Source organism: Olea europaea, chromosome 11 (assembly GCF_002742605.1).
Source record: "Olea europaea var. sylvestris chromosome 11, O_europaea_v1, whole genome shotgun sequence".
Classification (NCBI taxonomy): domain Eukaryota; kingdom Viridiplantae; phylum Streptophyta; class Magnoliopsida; order Lamiales; family Oleaceae; genus Olea; species Olea europaea.
Window position 1 is genome coordinate 12,848,802 of NC_036247.1, and position 18,008 is coordinate 12,866,809.

The window sequence follows — 18,008 nt, forward strand, 5'->3', positions numbered from 1 at the left end:
CAATTGGGTTCTTGAATTGTGAACAACAAACTTCTTCCTTGGTGACCGAGTTTTGACCAAGAAGTAGGTACAACGCGATATTGGAGGCAAGTAATTCAACATCGTTTTTGGGATTTTCAAGTGAGTTTCACAACTTAAATTCGGTTAAAAGCATGTTTTACATTGGTATCAAAGCCAGGATAGGTTGTTTTCTTGCTTAAATACATGCTGTAAATGTTTTAGATTGAATGAAATGCATGAATTCCCGCTTTCTTTGAAACTTTGAATATCGTTAATGGCAAATTTTGATATACTTTATATAAATTCATGAAATTTATGCTCTATGTTCATGATATTATAGAGATCATTTTTGGAAAAGTTCGTGTTATTTGACTTTGTATTTTGGGAGTAAAATCAAACCCTAATTGAGAAAACTGAAACTTCATCGCATGATAATTTCTTGTACGTTAAGTTCCACGCTGCCCATTTTATATGCTTGGATAGATCTTCTCGAAACCTTTTCCACGGTATAAAGAACATAAAATTTGGCCTTGAATTGAGGAAATTATGGCCTTCCAATATTTTGACAGAAAACTACCCATTTTGGAAGACGATGAATAGTAACCAAAAAAATAATAATAATAATAAAATTGAAACTGAAATAGTAGCACTGAGGGTGAGAATTCTTAATTCCATCTTAAAAAATTACACGTTGATCCCTAAAATATTGTAAGTGCAATTTGAAAAATTGCATGTTGGTCCCCACACTTTTGAATGTTAAATATTCCAAATATAATTTGGAAAATTGCATGTTGGTCCCTCAACTATTACAAAATATAATTTTTAGTCCCAACACTTTTTTAATGTTGTTTATTCCAATACCTATTTGAAAAGTTGTGTGTCGGTTCCAATATGATATTTTTTTTGGAAATTGATTGTTCCAAATTCAATTTAAAAGATTGCAAATTGGTCCCTCAAATATTTTTGATTTTTTTATGCAATTAAAATAATTTTCAAATAATCAAAAATATTTATATATACAAATTTTGGGATTTGAATAAATCCTAAAGATTTTTAAAAAAATCAAGAATATTTTTGTTAAGTGTTGTTAAGTGGTATTTGCCTAGTGAGATTTTTTTTTATGAGTTTTCATTTTTTTAATGAAAAATACTCTGAAAGTATTTGATAGACCACATTTTCTATACGTTCATGAGTTGTGGATCTCGATTAGGTTATGCAATCCATTGTGAATAGTTTTTCAATTATTGTGCTTAATAAGATATGGCTGGATCAACACGTGTTTTTAGCATCCTTAGAGGAGCAGCTAGTGGAGCACGGGCTGTGGAACGTGTTGAAAAATTAGGTGCTTATAGAAACTATGAAATGGATCCGCAACATAACCTAGTACAACACATAAAATATCTCGAAGCGATGCGTCGAGAAATGATACATTTGGGATAGCATATATGTGAGGTGGAAAGTATGTATCATCTAATGAGGACGCTTCCTAAATATTGGCATGATGTTGCTATTGAAGTTTTGGATAATTCACCACCTCTATGCTACAGTTATTTGGTCAGGATCTTGAAGAGAAAATGGAATTCAGAAAATGAGAATTTTGTGATTAATTTAGATATGTATGGTTAGTTCAAAATCATCGAACAATGAGAAATTTATTTCTCATGTTTAGTAGTTGTTTATAAATGTTTATTATGATCGAATGTACATATTTAACATTTTGATATTAATGTATATGTTTCATATATGTCAGATTTATTCAAAATGTGTTATTAATTTTATACATTATTAATCTTTTACTTTAGTGGGAGTTCTAAGGGTGAAAGAGTTTAAGTTATTCTGACTTAGAACTTGTGATTTTACGCTATGAAATTAATTTTGTGATAATGTAACATTATGATAATGGATGATGATTGGAAATTCAGTGAACTTTCGACTCCATGTCTAATGTGAAATTATCATAAAATATAATTTGCATGAGCGCAAAATGATGTGTGCATAAATGGACATTTATATGATTGTCTTTGATATTTTGACAGACCATGGCATCCAAGAAGATCCAGGGGTGGGTCAAACTGCTCAACAAAGAAGGGACCAGGAAACTTACCAGACATGAAAAAAGAAAAATTACACTGCTCATGCAATTTTGGTAAGTTCTGTGGTGGATGATCTCATACATGACATCTAGACATATATGAGAGAGAAATACGGTGGTACTAGTGTGACTAGACTGAGGCAGCTGACTATTAAATTTGACACTTACAAGAAACTTCCTAATCACAATATCACACAACATGTGAGGATCATGTCTACTATGATTAGGGAATTGAAGTTAGTTGGTCATATACTCTCTGATGAGCAACAAGTTCAGGCTTCGATCCGCTCTCTTTTTTATAATTGGGAACATCTGAAAGTCAATTTGACTCATAATGATAGTATCAAAACATTTGCTGATGCTGCCTGCCATGTGGAATTAGAAGATGAGCGCCTTGGTGCAGCCAAATTTTTAGTACAAGCTTTTGTGGCTGAATCTAGTTCTGGGAAAGCTTCAGGCTTTAAGCGTAAGAAGAACTGGTTCAAAGGTGGGAAAGGAAAGGGAAAAGAAACTAGACAGGGACCTAAAAAGAATAAACACAAGCGCAATAACAAGGGTAAATGGTTTGGAAAGAAGAAAGATAAGAGCAAGCTGAAATACTTTAACTATCAGGTGATGGGTCACTTTGCTCAGGAATGCCCTGAGCTAAAGAAGGTAGCTCTTATAAATACTTCTTTTAATGTTGTTTATGCTTCAAGCACTGTTATGCTAACTATCCTATGTAGATTGTAGACTCAGGAGCGATAGACCATGTAACCAGGGATCGAGAAGTGTTTGTGGAGTTCTGTCGATTTCCAGCTAGTACAAAGTGGATATATGTCGGCAACGATGATAGAGTGGAGGTGAAAGGGATCGGTACATGCAAGTTACATTTGCATGGTGGCCGTACTATTCTCCTTCATGATGTCCTGTTTGCACAGGGGATACGAAGGAACTTAATTTTCGTTGTTGTTCTTTTAAGATTACGTTTCAACTTGAACTTTTGTGGTAATTCTGTTCGTATAAACAATCGTGATGTATTTTATGGATCTGGGCATGTAGAAGATAGCTTTATAGTGTTGGATTGTGATTCAAACACTTATAATTATTATGTTGATCGTTGTTTTTCTATGAATGTATCTTCTTCTTCTTCTAAAGATTTGAATGTTGATACATTTGTATGGCATGCTAGATTAGGATATATTGGACAAGAAAGAATGAATAGGTTGGCTAAAGAAGGCTTGCTAGGTTCGATCTCTATGGTTTCGTTACCTACTTGTGAACATTGCCTAATCAGAAAAACAACACGAAAACCATTCGGTAAAACTTTAAGAGCCGAACTTCCATTTCAATTAGTCCATTAAGATATATGTGGCCCGATGAATGTGAGGGCAAGACATGTAGCCTCTTATTTCATCACTTTTATAGACGATTTTATGCGGTATAGTTATGTCTATTTGATTTTTCATAAGTCGGAGGCATTGGAATGCTTTAGACGATATTTAAATGTGGTAAAAAATCAAATAGATAGAAAGGTGAAAGCCTTGAGAACTATCGAGGGCGTGAATATTAATCCGAAAAGTTTAGAAAACTATGTGATGATAAGGGAATCATTAGACAATTAACTATTTATGATACACCTCAACAAAATGGTGTTGCTGAGAGGTGGAATATAACGTTGCTAGAAATAGTGAGGTCCATGATGGCGCAGGCTAACTTACCTATTTCCTATTGGGGAGACGTTTTATTATCTGCGACCTACATTCTGAATAGAGTTCCTTCTAAATCAATACCTACTACACCATATCAGCTTTGGACAGGTAGATCCACTAATTTAGGTTCTCGTAGATCTTGGGGATCAGCTGCCTATATCTATGATTCCTCAAGTAAGTTTGGAAAATTGGGTGCTCGAGGTAAGAAGTGTATCTTTGTAAGATACTCAAACCAGTCTAAAGGATATGTGTTCATAGGTGAAATCAAGATGACACTATAACTGAGATAGAGTCATGTGATGTGACATTTCTTGTGAGTGATTTCCTTAGTAGGGGAGAAATTAAAAAGGGAGAAACTTTATATGAATTAGATGATAGAGTTGTACTTGATGGATTAACTCAAATGCAAGAGGAATCACTTCCGCTTGTCGATCCAAGTGGGAGTAATTTATCTCCAACTCCAAGTGACAGGGTCACATCGGAGCTTTCACTTCGTAAGAGTACTAGAAAAAGTATGCCTAAAGATCATTTTGAGATTGAAGGGCAAGTTTTCCTAGTATCTCCTGAAGATGGTGAAGAACCAAGTTCAGTACAAGAAGTTCTATCATGTCCTGCAAATGAAAAATGGAAGAATGCAATGGAAGAAAAGATGGAGTCTATGAAATCAAATTAAGTCTGGGGCTTGGTTGATCTTCCATCTGATCGAAAAGCCATTGGGAACAAATGGGTTCTCGAAATAAAGCGAAGAGCTGATGGGATTTAGATTTAGAATTACATCAAATGAACGTGAAAACTGCATTTTTCAATGGAGAATTGGATGAAGAAATCTACATGCATCAACCAGTAGGTTTCATTAAAACAAGTCAAGAGAATAAAGTTTATAAATTGATTAGATCAATCTATGGCCGAAAGTAGTCTTCTAGACAGTGGTACTTGAGATTTGACAGAGCGGTTATCTTGTACAATTTTGTCATGATGGATGAAGATCACTCTATTTATTTGAAAAGCTCCAACGAGAAATTTTTAATTTTATCTCTTTACGTAGATGATATCTTGTTGGCTGGAAATGATAAAGAGTATATTAAAACCATTAAGAAATTGTTGTCCTTAAATTTTGAAATGAAAGACATGGGTGAAGTAGGTTACATATTAGGTGTTAAAATCCATAGAGATCGTTCAAAGAGGTTTCTTGCTCGGTCACAAGAGCCATATATAAAGAAAATTCTTGAACGTTTCAAAATGGAGAATTGCAATCCCATTGACACTCCTGTATCAAAAGGCGAAACTCTAAATCTTCTCATGTGTCCTAAAATTCTCGAGGAAAAAGAAGAAATGTCTAGAGTTCCATATTCTATTGCAGTTGGAAGCTTGATGTATGCTATGATGAGTACCTGTCCCGACATTTGTTATGTCGTAGGTCAGATCAGTAGGTATCAATCCAATCCTAGAAGAGTGTATTGGAAGCTGTTAAAAGAATATTGAGATACTTGAAGGGTACTGCTAATTACTCCATGTGCTATCAAGGAAATGATTTGTTCTTAAAAGAATACATAAATGCTGATTAGGGTGTAGACCTAAATGAGCATAAATCAACTTCGGGATATGTATTTTTGCTTAATAATGGTGCTATCTTTTGGAGTAGCAAGAAACAGACATGTATTTCGTTATCCACAATGGAAGCAGAATTCGTAGCAAGTACTTCAGCGGTACAAGAAGTTGTTTGGTTAAGGAGATTCTTACAGCATCTAAGAGTCGTTAGTGGTGATGTAGGACCTATATTGATCTACTGTGATAGTCAGGCTACTATTGCATATACTAAGGATCCCAAGTATCACAGTAGAACCAAACACATTGATACAAAATATAATTTTGTAAGAGACATCATAGGCAAGAAGGAAGTAAATTTGCAGTATATTTCTATGCACCAAATGGTAGCTGATCCACTTACAAAACCCATCCCTAAAGATATTTTTATGACGCATGTTAAATCTCTGGGATTGCATAGAATTTAAATTGTACACTATGTAAACTTTTTCATATATGTCCATTAATGAACAATGTTTTGAGTTCACATGTTAAGAGTAATATTTTATTGTGATTTTTAGATTACAATTGCATATGCACACATAAAGTATATCAAATAGGTTGAGATTGGTTCACTCACACGAACAATCGCCTCAGAAGACACTTTGAGGTGTGCTGAGATGAGACACAGTGATCTATTGTATACATGATCCAGTCGCCTTGATGTGATATCAAAATGGGATTACAACAAGTAATTGGTATGGATTTTTTTTGCTATCCATTAGACTTGTTTTTACAGCCAGATCGAGTTCTCGATTTGAGATTACCTAGAGGAATAAATATGAGAACTCAGGTTAGATATAGAGGAATATCTGAACTATGATCTGTACAATGTATTTAATTTGCAAGATTTGACATACGTTCTAAGAAAGGAAGAAAACATCGTAACACGTGTTTCATACCACGTGTGCTTTAACAACCAATGAGAAATGAAAGAATTGATCCCTGCTTCTTCATTGTGTGAGTCTCTGTACATTTGACCTCACTTATATATACCCTTATGACTTTTAACTATTTCTCATAATTTTATTTCAATGTTGCTACTTTAGCATGTTGCCAATAACTATGGTTGATTCGGTTTGATGGGACATGTCTAGAAAAGCAACTGATTTGAAATAAAGGGATTCAAGTAGGAAAGGAAGACTATTTAACTAACACATCGGCTTGTATTCACCGGCCAGACAATTGTGTTGATTATTTGAGTTTTGTGGTACAATTGTGAATACAATATAAATGAAAAAGTTGAGTATATTCTAAAATAAATTGAAGGGTCAGAAATACTCGAACTAGTGTTACAAAAGATGCTTGGGGTATAATGAGAAATATAATTTCTCTTTCAGAGCTGCTATATATCCCTTACAGGTATATAGTGCTCTGTGCTCATAAATTAACTTGTTGATCGCACGATCCATTTACCTGTATGAACTTGAAGATGTTGAGATTTATATAATTGATATTATATTAGAATCAGGTCAAGTCCATCATGTGCGAGTGGGAGATGTTGGAAGAAAATGGGTCACCCATATGGGTTGACCTGACCCGACCCGATTTGCATGGAAATAATTATTGGAGAGAGGAGTTGAAAATCAATTTTGAAAATTAACCTCCATTAATTTATAACTTCCCATATACACCTACTCTACCAAAACCAACTACAAGAAATTCAAAAGTTATTCAAAATTTGGGTTCTTTCATGGTGTAAAAATTGGATGCGGGTAGAGGCTTGATTCTTGGGAAAATTACATCTCAAATTGGGTTTTTGGATTGTGAACAATAAATTTCTTCCTTGATAATCGAGTTTTGACCAAGAAGCGGGTACAAGGCGGTGTTGGAGGCAAGCAATCAATAGGCAAGTAATTCAACCTCTTTTTTGGGATTTTCAAGGAAGTTTCATAACTTAAATTCGGTTAAAAGTATGAAAGCATGTTTTACAACGTTATGTAAGAATTACCCTTAACATTTATGTATGTGAAGTTTATTTTCGTGATTGAGTTGAGGTTGCTCTGAATTAAGTATATATATATTTTGAATGGAGGAATACAATATAACAATGAAATTGGAATGTTGTGGTGCCTTACAAGATAACAATGAGTTGGGTATATATATTATGTGATTTGTGTCTTTCTTGCTAAATGAAATCATGTGGAGGGAAACATTTGAAAATTGAATCTCGGGGCTGGATGTTGCTAGCCACGGTCTGAAGTACATGTACTCGACACATGGAGCTACTAATATGTCTAATGCCTTGGTCTCTTCTGCTATATGGGCACCTACTATCACGTCGACCACTATGACGCTAATGATTTTGTCTTTGTAAACATACCACCTCCCTGGCGAGTAGCTAGCTTAAGATGTGGTTTTGTACTTTTGTTTTCTTGAAGTTTATGAAATAAGAAGATGATAGGGAAGTTTTGTTATACTTTTGCTACTACAATAAAATCCTCACTTTTGAAGGTGTAAAATGGCCAATTAAATGATGGAAAATCCTCCAATTACAGGCTTTTTCCATAGATTTTGTACAGGAAGATCCATGATTTGCTGTGTGCCAAAAATTGGGAAGACATCAGCTGCCTTCCTGTACAAAATCTATGGAAAAACCCTATACTTATAGCATGTTTCTTAAATGATATAAAGTGTGTATTATGTATAAGATGTTATTGGAATCTTCAGCTACAGATTTCGATACATGGTTTTTGGCACACAGCGAATCACAAGAAGATAGCAACTGCCTTGTACAAAATCTGTGGAAAATCCTATACTAATAGCATGTTTCTTAAATGATATAAAGTATGTATTATGTATAAGATGCTATTGGAATCTTTAGCTATGGATTTCGATACATGGTGTTTGGCCCACAGCAAATCACAGGAAGACAGCAGCTGCCTTCCCGTACAAAATCTGTGGAAAACCCTATACTTATAGCATGTTTCTTAAATGATATAAAGTACGTATTATGTATTAGATGTTATTGGAATCTTCAACTACAGATTTTGATACATAGGAGCCAGGTGTTGAAACACATTTTTTCTGGAATTGTTGTATATTTTCAGAACTTGGTTGTATAATATTGCCTTTTGTTTATTAAGGGTTTTGGTTTTTATATTTTAGTTAGATTTAGGCAAGCATTTTTCTGGCATTTGAATGCAAAAGGACTAATGAAGTTGGATAAGAAGGCGCTTTAACAGATTGCTTAATTAATCTATACTCTGAAAAAGTTGAATCAGATCTAATTATTGTGATTTTCAGTAGATAAATTTTGACATCCGAGTCTGAAAATCCTGAACCTGTATCGTATCAAGTGCTAAACTAAGATTTCAGTCAATGAATCTTTGCCTAGTTAAGGTGCATTAATCAATTCTTGGGCATTGATATTGGAAATCCTTAACTGTCTTGATCCAGAAGAGCTTTCTGTTAGGTTTATTTAATTTGTTATGTAAGCTGACATATATAATTAATTGTGTATAAAGGCTATCTTAAAGTTACACCCACAATTAAAGTGATCTAATAAAGAATTAAGTAATTAAGCTTTGGGCATCTAAATAAAATGTGGGCCGAATTATGTATGTAGAGAGCAGTTTTCTTTAGAATTGTACTTGATGATGGCTGAAACACATATGGAAACTTTATATAGGGTTATAATCCCCAATTCATAAGTAATTTCTCATTATTTGTGTTTTCCCATCGACATAAGAATTCATAGAGAAAGTATATTGAATAGGAAGATCCAAAACCCACCATCAAGATCAGTAATCAAGAGGAATGGATTGAAGCAATTAAATTCAAGAATAGGACAATCAAGATTGAAAGCAAGAAACCAAGCAAGATGGGATTCCAAGTTGAATTTCAAGATTCAAGATCCGAAATCAAGATCTAGTATGAAAGAAACGTTCCCAAAGAATTAAGGTATGTTCCACATTATTAATTATCTTGATGATTTGACATGGAAGATCTTGGGAATAAAGGAATTTAGGTTTTCAAATTCTAAAATTTCTAGTTTCATGAAGTTTAAAGTTTCATAAAGTTTCAACACTTACTTGTTTCTTGTGTCAATACAATTTTATATAAGATTCTATCTGAACACCATGAATGAAAGAGGTTTTACTGTGAGAGATGGGGCCATCCAATAGCCCAAGAAAAGTTGGAGTCGGGGCATTCTGACCAAAAGTCATGAAAGGAACTATTTGTAGAGAGGGAGTTTTGTATCAAGGCATTTATTAGACATTATAGTCGTTGATACTTTCTATGGACATACCGATGCTGTTAGGACGGTTTTTGAGCTGGCTTCTAGAAAGCTCGTGTTCACTTTGGGCTATGATCAGACTGTGAAAATGTGGGAGATGGAGGAAGGAGGGTTAATTCCTTTGTCCCTACCTCTTTCGTTATGTTCCTGCTGACACGAGGCTTTTGATTTCAGGTGTTACACATGGATTCATATATGGTTGGGATGCACAAGATGGAAGTCTTCATTTGTTTGATCTTAGATCATAACAGAATCAGAATGAGGAATTCCAAGAGTGGGAACATGAAGGGCCAGTAACTTGTCTGGCATTGGATTTTAGTAAGATTTAAAATGGTTCTTGGGACATGACTATACGTGTTTGGGATTGATCTTCTTTGAGTTGTTTGAAGGTCTTGGTACTTGATGATTGGGTTTGGAGCATTGCTCATCGTGATGCAATCGTAGTGAGCATGGCAGGTTCTGATGTTTACATTTGGGACTCTAATAACAGGAGTAAGCTTATGGTTGTTTGCTATGCTCGTGCTGGTTATTCATATTCTTTGCCTTTGTAGTCACACTGGAAAGCTACTGTTTCTTGAAGGAGAAGATGGTTCCATACATATGTTCGAGATAACCAGAAATGTCAAGTGTTGTGCATGGAAGATTGCAAAATGGATTCCTTACAAGGACCTGTTTATTCTCTTAAATTTGAGTTCCCCTGGCTGGTTTCAGCTTCCAGCAACAGGAAGATTTCACTTATTGATGTGAGAAAAATGTTGAAAACAGTAGGCATTCTTCGATTGAAAATTCTTTTAAAGGCAGGCAATTGGCCATAAAAAATATAGAACCTCCTCAGAGAATGCTCCATGGATTTGGATGCAATTTATTCTCAGAGGACAATTGTTCTGATCGTATTGTCTGTGGAGGTGAAGAAGGTGTTGTTAGGTCTGGAACTTCTTGCTTTACTTTGAGAGGCTTAAGGCTGGAAAGCAGGACGAGGAGGTGGAAGGTCCAAACTGCAGTGAATAGTAAAGGTGGCTCGACTGAGCATTGTTCATTTGCTGCAAAGAAGAACCAAATGAACGGCAATACTAACGAATATGGGATAACTGAGAAGCTTGAAGGCTTAGCAGTAGACAGTAGTTTCTGATTGTTTCTTCTTTGAGAGGCAATACTAACAAAAATAGGATAACTGAGAAGCTGAAAGCTTAGTAGTAGACTAGAGGTCTACTTCATGAACTGTGTGTCCTGAATGATTATGTGGTAGTGTATTCTGATAGTCAGTCATCTATACATTTATGCAAAAACCCTGTTTTTCACGAGCGCACTAAACACATTGATGTGAGACTCCACTTCATTAGAGATATAGTATCTCAAGAGGTGGTAAGACTTGAGAAAGTCCATACCCACTACAACCCATCTGATATGGGGACGAAGGTACTGCCACTGGCAAAGTTTAGGAGTTGCAAGGAACTTCTAGAACTTAACAACTTGTGAGAAAATTTCATTATAATCAACGCCCTTCTTCTGTGTGTAGCCTTTAACCACTAACTTAGCTTTAAATCTTAGGGGCTCCAAGCTGCCAGTTCCTTCCTTAACCTTAAAAACCCATTTGCAATCAACAATTGATTTATTCTTAGGCCTAGGTACTAGCTCCCAAGTATGATTCTTTTCTAGAGAACTCATCTCTTGTTTCATTGCCTTAAGTCATTCATTAGATTGATCACTGCCCATTGCTTCTTCAAAGGTCTTTGACTCTTTATCAGCTAGTTCTTCATAACTAGCCTGGGCAAAAGCTAATTCAGATTCAAAACCAAACCTTCTAGGTTCTCTCGTCTGTCTCCTCTCTCTATCCTTAACTAAATTATAGTTAGTTAAAGGATTTTCTTCCTCATAGTGTTCTTCTGTCACTATTTCGTTACTATTCTCGACTTCGTGTTCCTGAGTTTGAGTCTCCACCTCATTTGAAACAGTAGGGGCAGGTGGACTGAGTTTTCCTAACTCCACTTTAAACTGGTCTCTCTCTTCGCCTGATTCTACTTCACTCTCAGGTTCAGTTTTCCCTTTAATACATAGCATCTCATTTTCGTTAAACGTGACATCTCTACTTATGATGATTTTAACCTCTTTTTGGCTTCTATCCTATAACCTATAACCCTTAACACCCTCGGGGTATCCTAGGAAAACACACTTCCTAGCTCTAGGTTCCAGCTTACCCTCACTTTGATGAGAAAAGGCTGTACAGCCAAAAGTTCTAAGTATCGAGTAATCACTCAGTTTACCCGACCATCTCTCGTGCGGAGTGTCACCATTCAATGCAGCAGAAGGAGTAAGATTAATCAAATAGCAAGCAGTCATAACAGCCTTACCCCAAAATGACATGGGAACACCCGAACTAATCATCATGCAACGTACTTTATCAAGTATGGTTCTATTCATCCTTTCTGCTACCCCATTTTGCTGAAGGGTGTAGGGAACGGTCTTATGTCTAGTTATGCCGCTTTCTTTATACATACTATCAAATTCTTTATTGCAGAATTCTAGGTCGTTATCTGTCCTTAAAAATTTGATTTTCTTGCCAGTTTAGTTTTCCACTTGTCTCTTCCAATTATTAAAACTATTGAAGGTCTCAAATTTATCCTTCAAAAGATAGACCCACACTTTCCTAGTGTAGTCATCAATTATAGACAGGAAATACCTATTACCACCCGATGTGGGGTTACTGGCAAGACCCCAAAGATCATAGTGCACATATTCGAGCATGCCTTTAGCTGCTTACCAAGCACACAATGATCACAAAATGGTAAATCTGACACACAGTCATTACCAAAAGTACCCTTTTCATTAAGTAGCTTAAGTCCCTTGACCCCTACGTGAGCAAGTCTATTGTGCCATGTATGTGTGTGATCAATCTTAGCAGAGGAGATAGAGGAATTTACATCTCTAATCACTTCCCCAGTAGTAATGTATATCGTTTTTCTTAATTCCCTTAATGGAAACTAAAGCACCATTGATCATTTTTAGCATACCATTTTCAATTTTACCAATAAAGTCATCCTTCACAAGTCTCCTTACTGAAATCAAATTCCTAGACAATTTAGGAATATATTTAACATCCTTTAACGTATACACAAAATCTATGTCAAATTTTACGTTTATGTCACCAATTTCAGCAATAGTATAGGCAAAGTATCCACTCATGGATGCGGGAATTAGCAGTTAGATTTAATTCGGCAGTGTATGCAATTGGACTTGTAATCATATAGACCTCACCACCATTTATATCAAAAGTAGATGCTAACACATTTACCTCATCTCTCTCCTTAGCTTTTAGCTTATCATTCTTCTTATGACAATCTTTTATAAAATGCCCCGTGTTTTCACAACCCTAGCATTTTCTCACCTTAGTCCTAGATTTTGATCTAGACCTACCTTTGCTCTTCTTTTTCCATCCATTACCACTTGACTTGCCACTAATTTGATATCCCTCATAACTATTTTGCCTAAATTCAGTTCTACCCCGCATCATATGTACCTCACCATTCCCCTTATCATGTTTTTCAGCCTTAATTTCCATTTCTTTACTTCTAAGGGAATCTATGACAATTTCAGGAGTTAACGTGTCTCTACCATACTTAATGGCGTTCTTAACTTCCTTATAGGAATCAGGGATTGCATTGAGCAAAATTATAGCCTTGTAAGTTTCGGACACAGTCTCATCACAATTAACTATGTCTTGCACCAATTTGTTAAACACGTCTAAATTGTCATCAAGATCCTTTGAGGAATCCATTTTGAAACTGAAAAAATGTTCAAGCGGGTAAAGTTTATTAAGCGTAGACTTAAGCAAATACAAGTCTTCTAATTTCTTCCAAAGTTCTTTAGTGTTTTTTAATTTACCCACCTTTCTTAAAACGGCGTCAGACAAGTGTAAAATAATTGAGGTATAAGCAAGCTCATCGGCTTCTTCTCTTCGTTCTTGTGAAAAATTAGTTGAAAAATTGCCTTCAATGGTTTTTGAAACCTTTTGTTGGACTAAAATACCATTCATTTTCTGTTGCCAAATAGCAAAGTCATCCTTTCCGTTAAAAATTCCCAAATCAAAACTGTGAGTTATCATCTTCACACAATAGTCAAAAATGCACAAACCACAATCAAACCACACAAAGTAATCCTAAGGGTCACAGACAATATACACCGTTCTAGATTCCCAGGGTTTCGTAAGACTCGCGGTCTTAGATCAAGGGAATGTTCGAAAGGGTAAGGTCACGGTATTTCTAACGGAATAAGTAAGCAGTGGAAATAACAATGCAGCAAAAATACGTCTAACAGATAACTAGTCCCACAGTAATTAGATCACTAAGAATTACAAGACTGATTTTAAATCCAAAAACAAATACTTAATCAAAAAGATCAATCAAGAGCACGTAACCCTAATTCTAGCATAAGCAATGGTTGTCAAGCAATGACAACCCCCAACCTATTGTCACCCCACACGGTGACGCGCTAATGCTGAAAAAATTAACGGGTTAAGCCTATTTACCAGAGTGGACGTGTCTGAATCCGTATAATCGAGAGAGATGCGAATCTACTGCTTTAGGGCCGCAATCTTGGCCTAAAGTAATTCAGTAGATATATGCAGTTTCAACCGTCGATCCACCGGGGGCAAAATTGTCCAACTTTTTCTGTATAACCTGAAACAGAAAATAAACAGTGTCAGTGCGTTCGGGGGATTAAAATGAACAAACTGCTCGAAGGAAGTTCGCCCGAAATCGCCGCCACGCGCCACACACGAAGGGGCGCCTCAGCCTGCTGGTCCCGAATATGAGATCGATTTCGCAGGAAAGAGACTGGATTGGCCGGAAATGAGGATTGCAGTCATGGTTTTACACCCAAACCCGCGACTCCTCCGCCGATTTTTGCTGATTTTCAGGCTGGGAAAAGTTACTAGCGCTCTGATACCAGATGTAGGGTTGATTTCCACCTCCGCCAAGTGCAAAATCGGGCTTAGTTTACCAAAACATCGACACTACCAAGGTTGAGACAACTCCAAAACCACCACAGTCGTCGCCTCACTCCGGTTGCTATAAATTGGAGAAGGAGAAGTCCAATAATGTGCCCACAAAGATTAACCACAAAGGTCACAGTGAAGTAGAAGAAGAAGCTGAGAGGAAGTCTCACAAAGAGAAAGGGAATTGGCCGAGAAGAAGGAAGGGATTATATGCCAAGTAAATGTCCAAAATAGGTCAGTTAGGTTAGGGTTAAGTGGTGGACCAAAAACAAGGCTCGACTCAATTAAGTGGGCTTCAAAAATAATAATATAGCCTTCCAAGGAATGGAGCGAAACCGTGAGCAACACTTTTTAAAATAGGTTGCTTCGAACGGTCCATAAAAATGTGGATTGTGTTGTTTCGATAATTGTGTCGATGTACTAATCAATCATATGGCCAAGGCCGATTGATAATAAAAAACCGAGGTTATATCATCGCCCGGGGAGGTCGTTTGACAACAAATTACCTAACACTGTAGTTTCTGATTGTTCTATCTATTGTTCTTTTAATCTTTGTTATTATGATACATGAAAGTATATTTTTATCAGCTTTTGTAATTTTCAACTTATTTAGAATTCAAACAAATCTTTGCGTGTTTTGTTATTTCCTTTACAACGATTCTCCATGTATCTGTATGCTTCATCTTTGGTACTCATCATATTTTTGTGTGAATTGTGTTGATTCTTCATTATCAACATTTTATTTATACATGTATAATTCTGTAAACTGGAGAATTATTCATTCTCCTGCATATTTTGTGGTAGCGTACAATATATTTTGCTTTTTATTTTTACGTTTCATGTCTCTCTTCTTGAGTAGTTGGAGTTTAGCATGTACATTTCATTCTCTTGATTATCATTTGATTGCTTCTGAGAAAATCGTAGAATTGATACTAAGACTTGCGGTTGGGGAAGGTTGTGAATTAGCACCATGAATTGGACTTCTGAATGAATCGTGTGTTCTTTTGGTTTTTGACACGGCGCTCACATGTCATACCCTTCTACATCCAGCTTAATAAATTTGGTTTTCGGCTAGGGTAATCGTGTATTTTTGAAATGGAATTTCAATTTCTGATGCCTTGAGAGTTCTCTTATTATGCTTGTTGGAGACTGCATATCTTATTTTCCAAAATGTTTTAGATCTAACTTTGGAAGCAATCCTTCAGGTTTTTTATGCCTTTTTGTTACAGATATGCCTTCATTCAAGGCTTAAACTGCTGGGAAAGTAAGAGATTTTGATTTGCCTTAGTTGCATGCTTAAAATAATGACATGTTTGGTAAGATGATAGCATTGGACATTATTAAGGAGAAGCTAACATCTTTGTACAATCCAACGAACCAAATATGGACAATAAAATATATGTATAGGTACAGTTCACCAGTGTAAAATAGTATATATTTATGGTTTTTGGTTGGCAGGCACAATTTCTATGAGGGTGTAATATGTTTGACCTTAAAAACTTTTGAACCTGTTTTTGTGAAGTGAAACATATTAGGATGTCTGGTTTTACCATTTGGAGAGAAGTTCTTTATCTACTTCCAACTACTCATGCTCATCCGTTTAGAATGATATTTCCTATGAATAAACAGAACTTCACCAACAAAATTTAACATTAGTAGTATTATATATTAATACCAACAGTTTTACACCAAATGAATACCTCATCTAGCTCGGGATCTTTGCGTGCTTAGGATCTGATCTTTACACGAGTGATGGATGGAGATTATAAGCGGGTATCATCTACAAATTACTTGTAAAAGCCGTTCTCTCCCATGGCTCCATGGATTCAAGAACTTCATTTTTCTCATTTAGACATTCCAATAACAATAGAAAATATTTCTCAGATCCTGACTCCTGTATCCAACCACGAGACCCTTTACCTCTCGAATCTTGATGACATGATTGGAGCACGTGTTTTCACTCCAACCATATACTTTTACAGATTGAATGAGTGGCATTTCCATCATGAACCGATTATGAAAGTACTAAGCGATGCTTTAAGAAGCGTATTAGTGCCATATTATCCTTTCTCTGGGAGGTTAAGGGAGACGAAGAATGGGAAGCTAGAAGTATTTTTCGGCCCCGATCAAGGAGTACTTCTAGTTGAGGCGCGTTCGGATGTGGCCTTAGCTGATTTGGGAGATTTAAGCGTTTCAAATCCTGCATGGATTAAATTGATATACAGATTTCCTAATGAAGAACAGTATAAAGTTGTTGACATGCCATTATTGATAGCACAAGTGACTAAATTCAGGTGTGGTGGATTTAGCCTTGGTTTGAGAATTTGTCATTGCATCTGTGACGGGCTTGGAGCAATGCAGTTCCTGAGTGCATGGGCTGCAACAGCAAAAACCGGGTCGTTGGTTATAAACCCGACCCCTTGCTGGGATCGAGAAACTTTTCGACCCCGTGATCCACCGAAGGTCGAATTTTCACACACCGAGTTCAAGAGATTCGATGATTGTTCGAGCCTCACGAAGAGTCTATGGGAAGTCAAACCCGTCCAGAAATGCTACAGAATAAGTCGAGAGTTTCAAATCCACGTGAAAAACTTAGCACAATCAGATGGAAACTTCTCTTGCACATCCTTCGATGCAATGGCAGCTCATGTGTGGAGATCTTGGGTTAAGGCTTTAGATGTAAAGCCTCTCGATTACGAGCTTCGTCTGACATTTTCCGTCAATGCTCGTCAGAAGCTCAAAAACCCATCTTTGAAAGACGGGTTTTACGGCAATGCCTTGTGTGTGGCGTGTGCGACAAGTACGGTCCAAAGGCTTGTCAACAGACAACTTTCAGAGACAGCCCGGTTGGTGCACGAGGCTCGACTAGGCATATCGGAGGAATATTTGAGGTCTACAATAGACTATGTTGAAGTAAGCAGGCCAAAGAGGTTGGAATTTGGTGGAAAATTGACGATAACACAATGGACAAGATTTTCAATTTATGAATCTGCTGATTTTGGATGGGGTAGGCCAATATATGCTGGCCCAATTGATTTGACTCCAACTCCACAAGTTTGTCTATTTTTGCCCGAAGGAGGAGAGGCCGAGTCTAATGGTACAATGGTTCTATGCATATGCTTGCCAGAATCTGCTTGCAATAAGTTCAGGGAATTTTTGTATCTCTTGGATTCAACCGATAATTCCATGGAATTGTTATAATGGTGAAGTTCTCTTTGTTGTTCATTCATAAAATGGGGTTCTTGATTTTGAACACACAAAAAGCACTTATATAGCAAATTAAGTTAAATATTATATATATTTTCTTGATACCCTACTCCTCTTCTTATTCTAAAATGCTCAGAATTAAGTAATGTACTAAAGTATTGTCATTGTCTCAAGGGTGCAAACCTCGCACCGTGCATGTTGTGA

General features: G+C 36.3%; 2 protein-coding genes across 2 annotated transcripts; both read left to right on the top strand.

Annotated features, from left to right (window-relative positions):
- The first annotated feature begins 2,191 nt into the window (after positions 1-2,191).
- On the top strand, positions 2,192-4,456 carry LOC111404476. Its single transcript, XM_023033277.1, has 4 exons — positions 2,192-2,746; positions 2,818-3,296; positions 3,659-3,984; positions 4,074-4,456. The coding sequence occupies exons 1-4, from the start codon at positions 2,192-2,194 to the stop codon at positions 4,454-4,456; spliced, it is 1,743 nt and encodes a 580-aa protein (XP_022889045.1).
- Positions 4,457-16,246: 11,790 nt separating this feature from the next.
- Positions 16,247-18,008, top strand: LOC111403431 (omega-hydroxypalmitate O-feruloyl transferase). Its single transcript, XM_023031933.1, has one exon. It carries the CDS (start codon positions 16,410-16,412, stop codon positions 17,796-17,798), a length of 1,389 nt encoding a protein of 462 aa, XP_022887701.1. The 5' UTR covers positions 16,247-16,409; the 3' UTR covers positions 17,799-18,008.

Coding starts and splice junctions, on each gene's coding strand:
- LOC111404476 (XM_023033277.1), top strand. CDS start 2,192: ATGAGAGAGAAATACGGTGGTACTAGTGTGACTAGACTGAGGCAGCTG. Junction 2,747..2,817: donor AATGCCCTGAGCTAAAGAAG/GTAGCTCTTATA, acceptor TATCCTATGTAG/ATTGTAGACTCAGGAGCGAT. Junction 3,985..4,073: donor TGGAAAATTGGGTGCTCGAG/GTAAGAAGTGTA, acceptor TAACTGAGATAG/AGTCATGTGATGTGACATTT.
- LOC111403431 (XM_023031933.1), top strand. CDS start 16,410: ATGGCTCCATGGATTCAAGAACTTCATTTTTCTCATTTAGACATTCCA.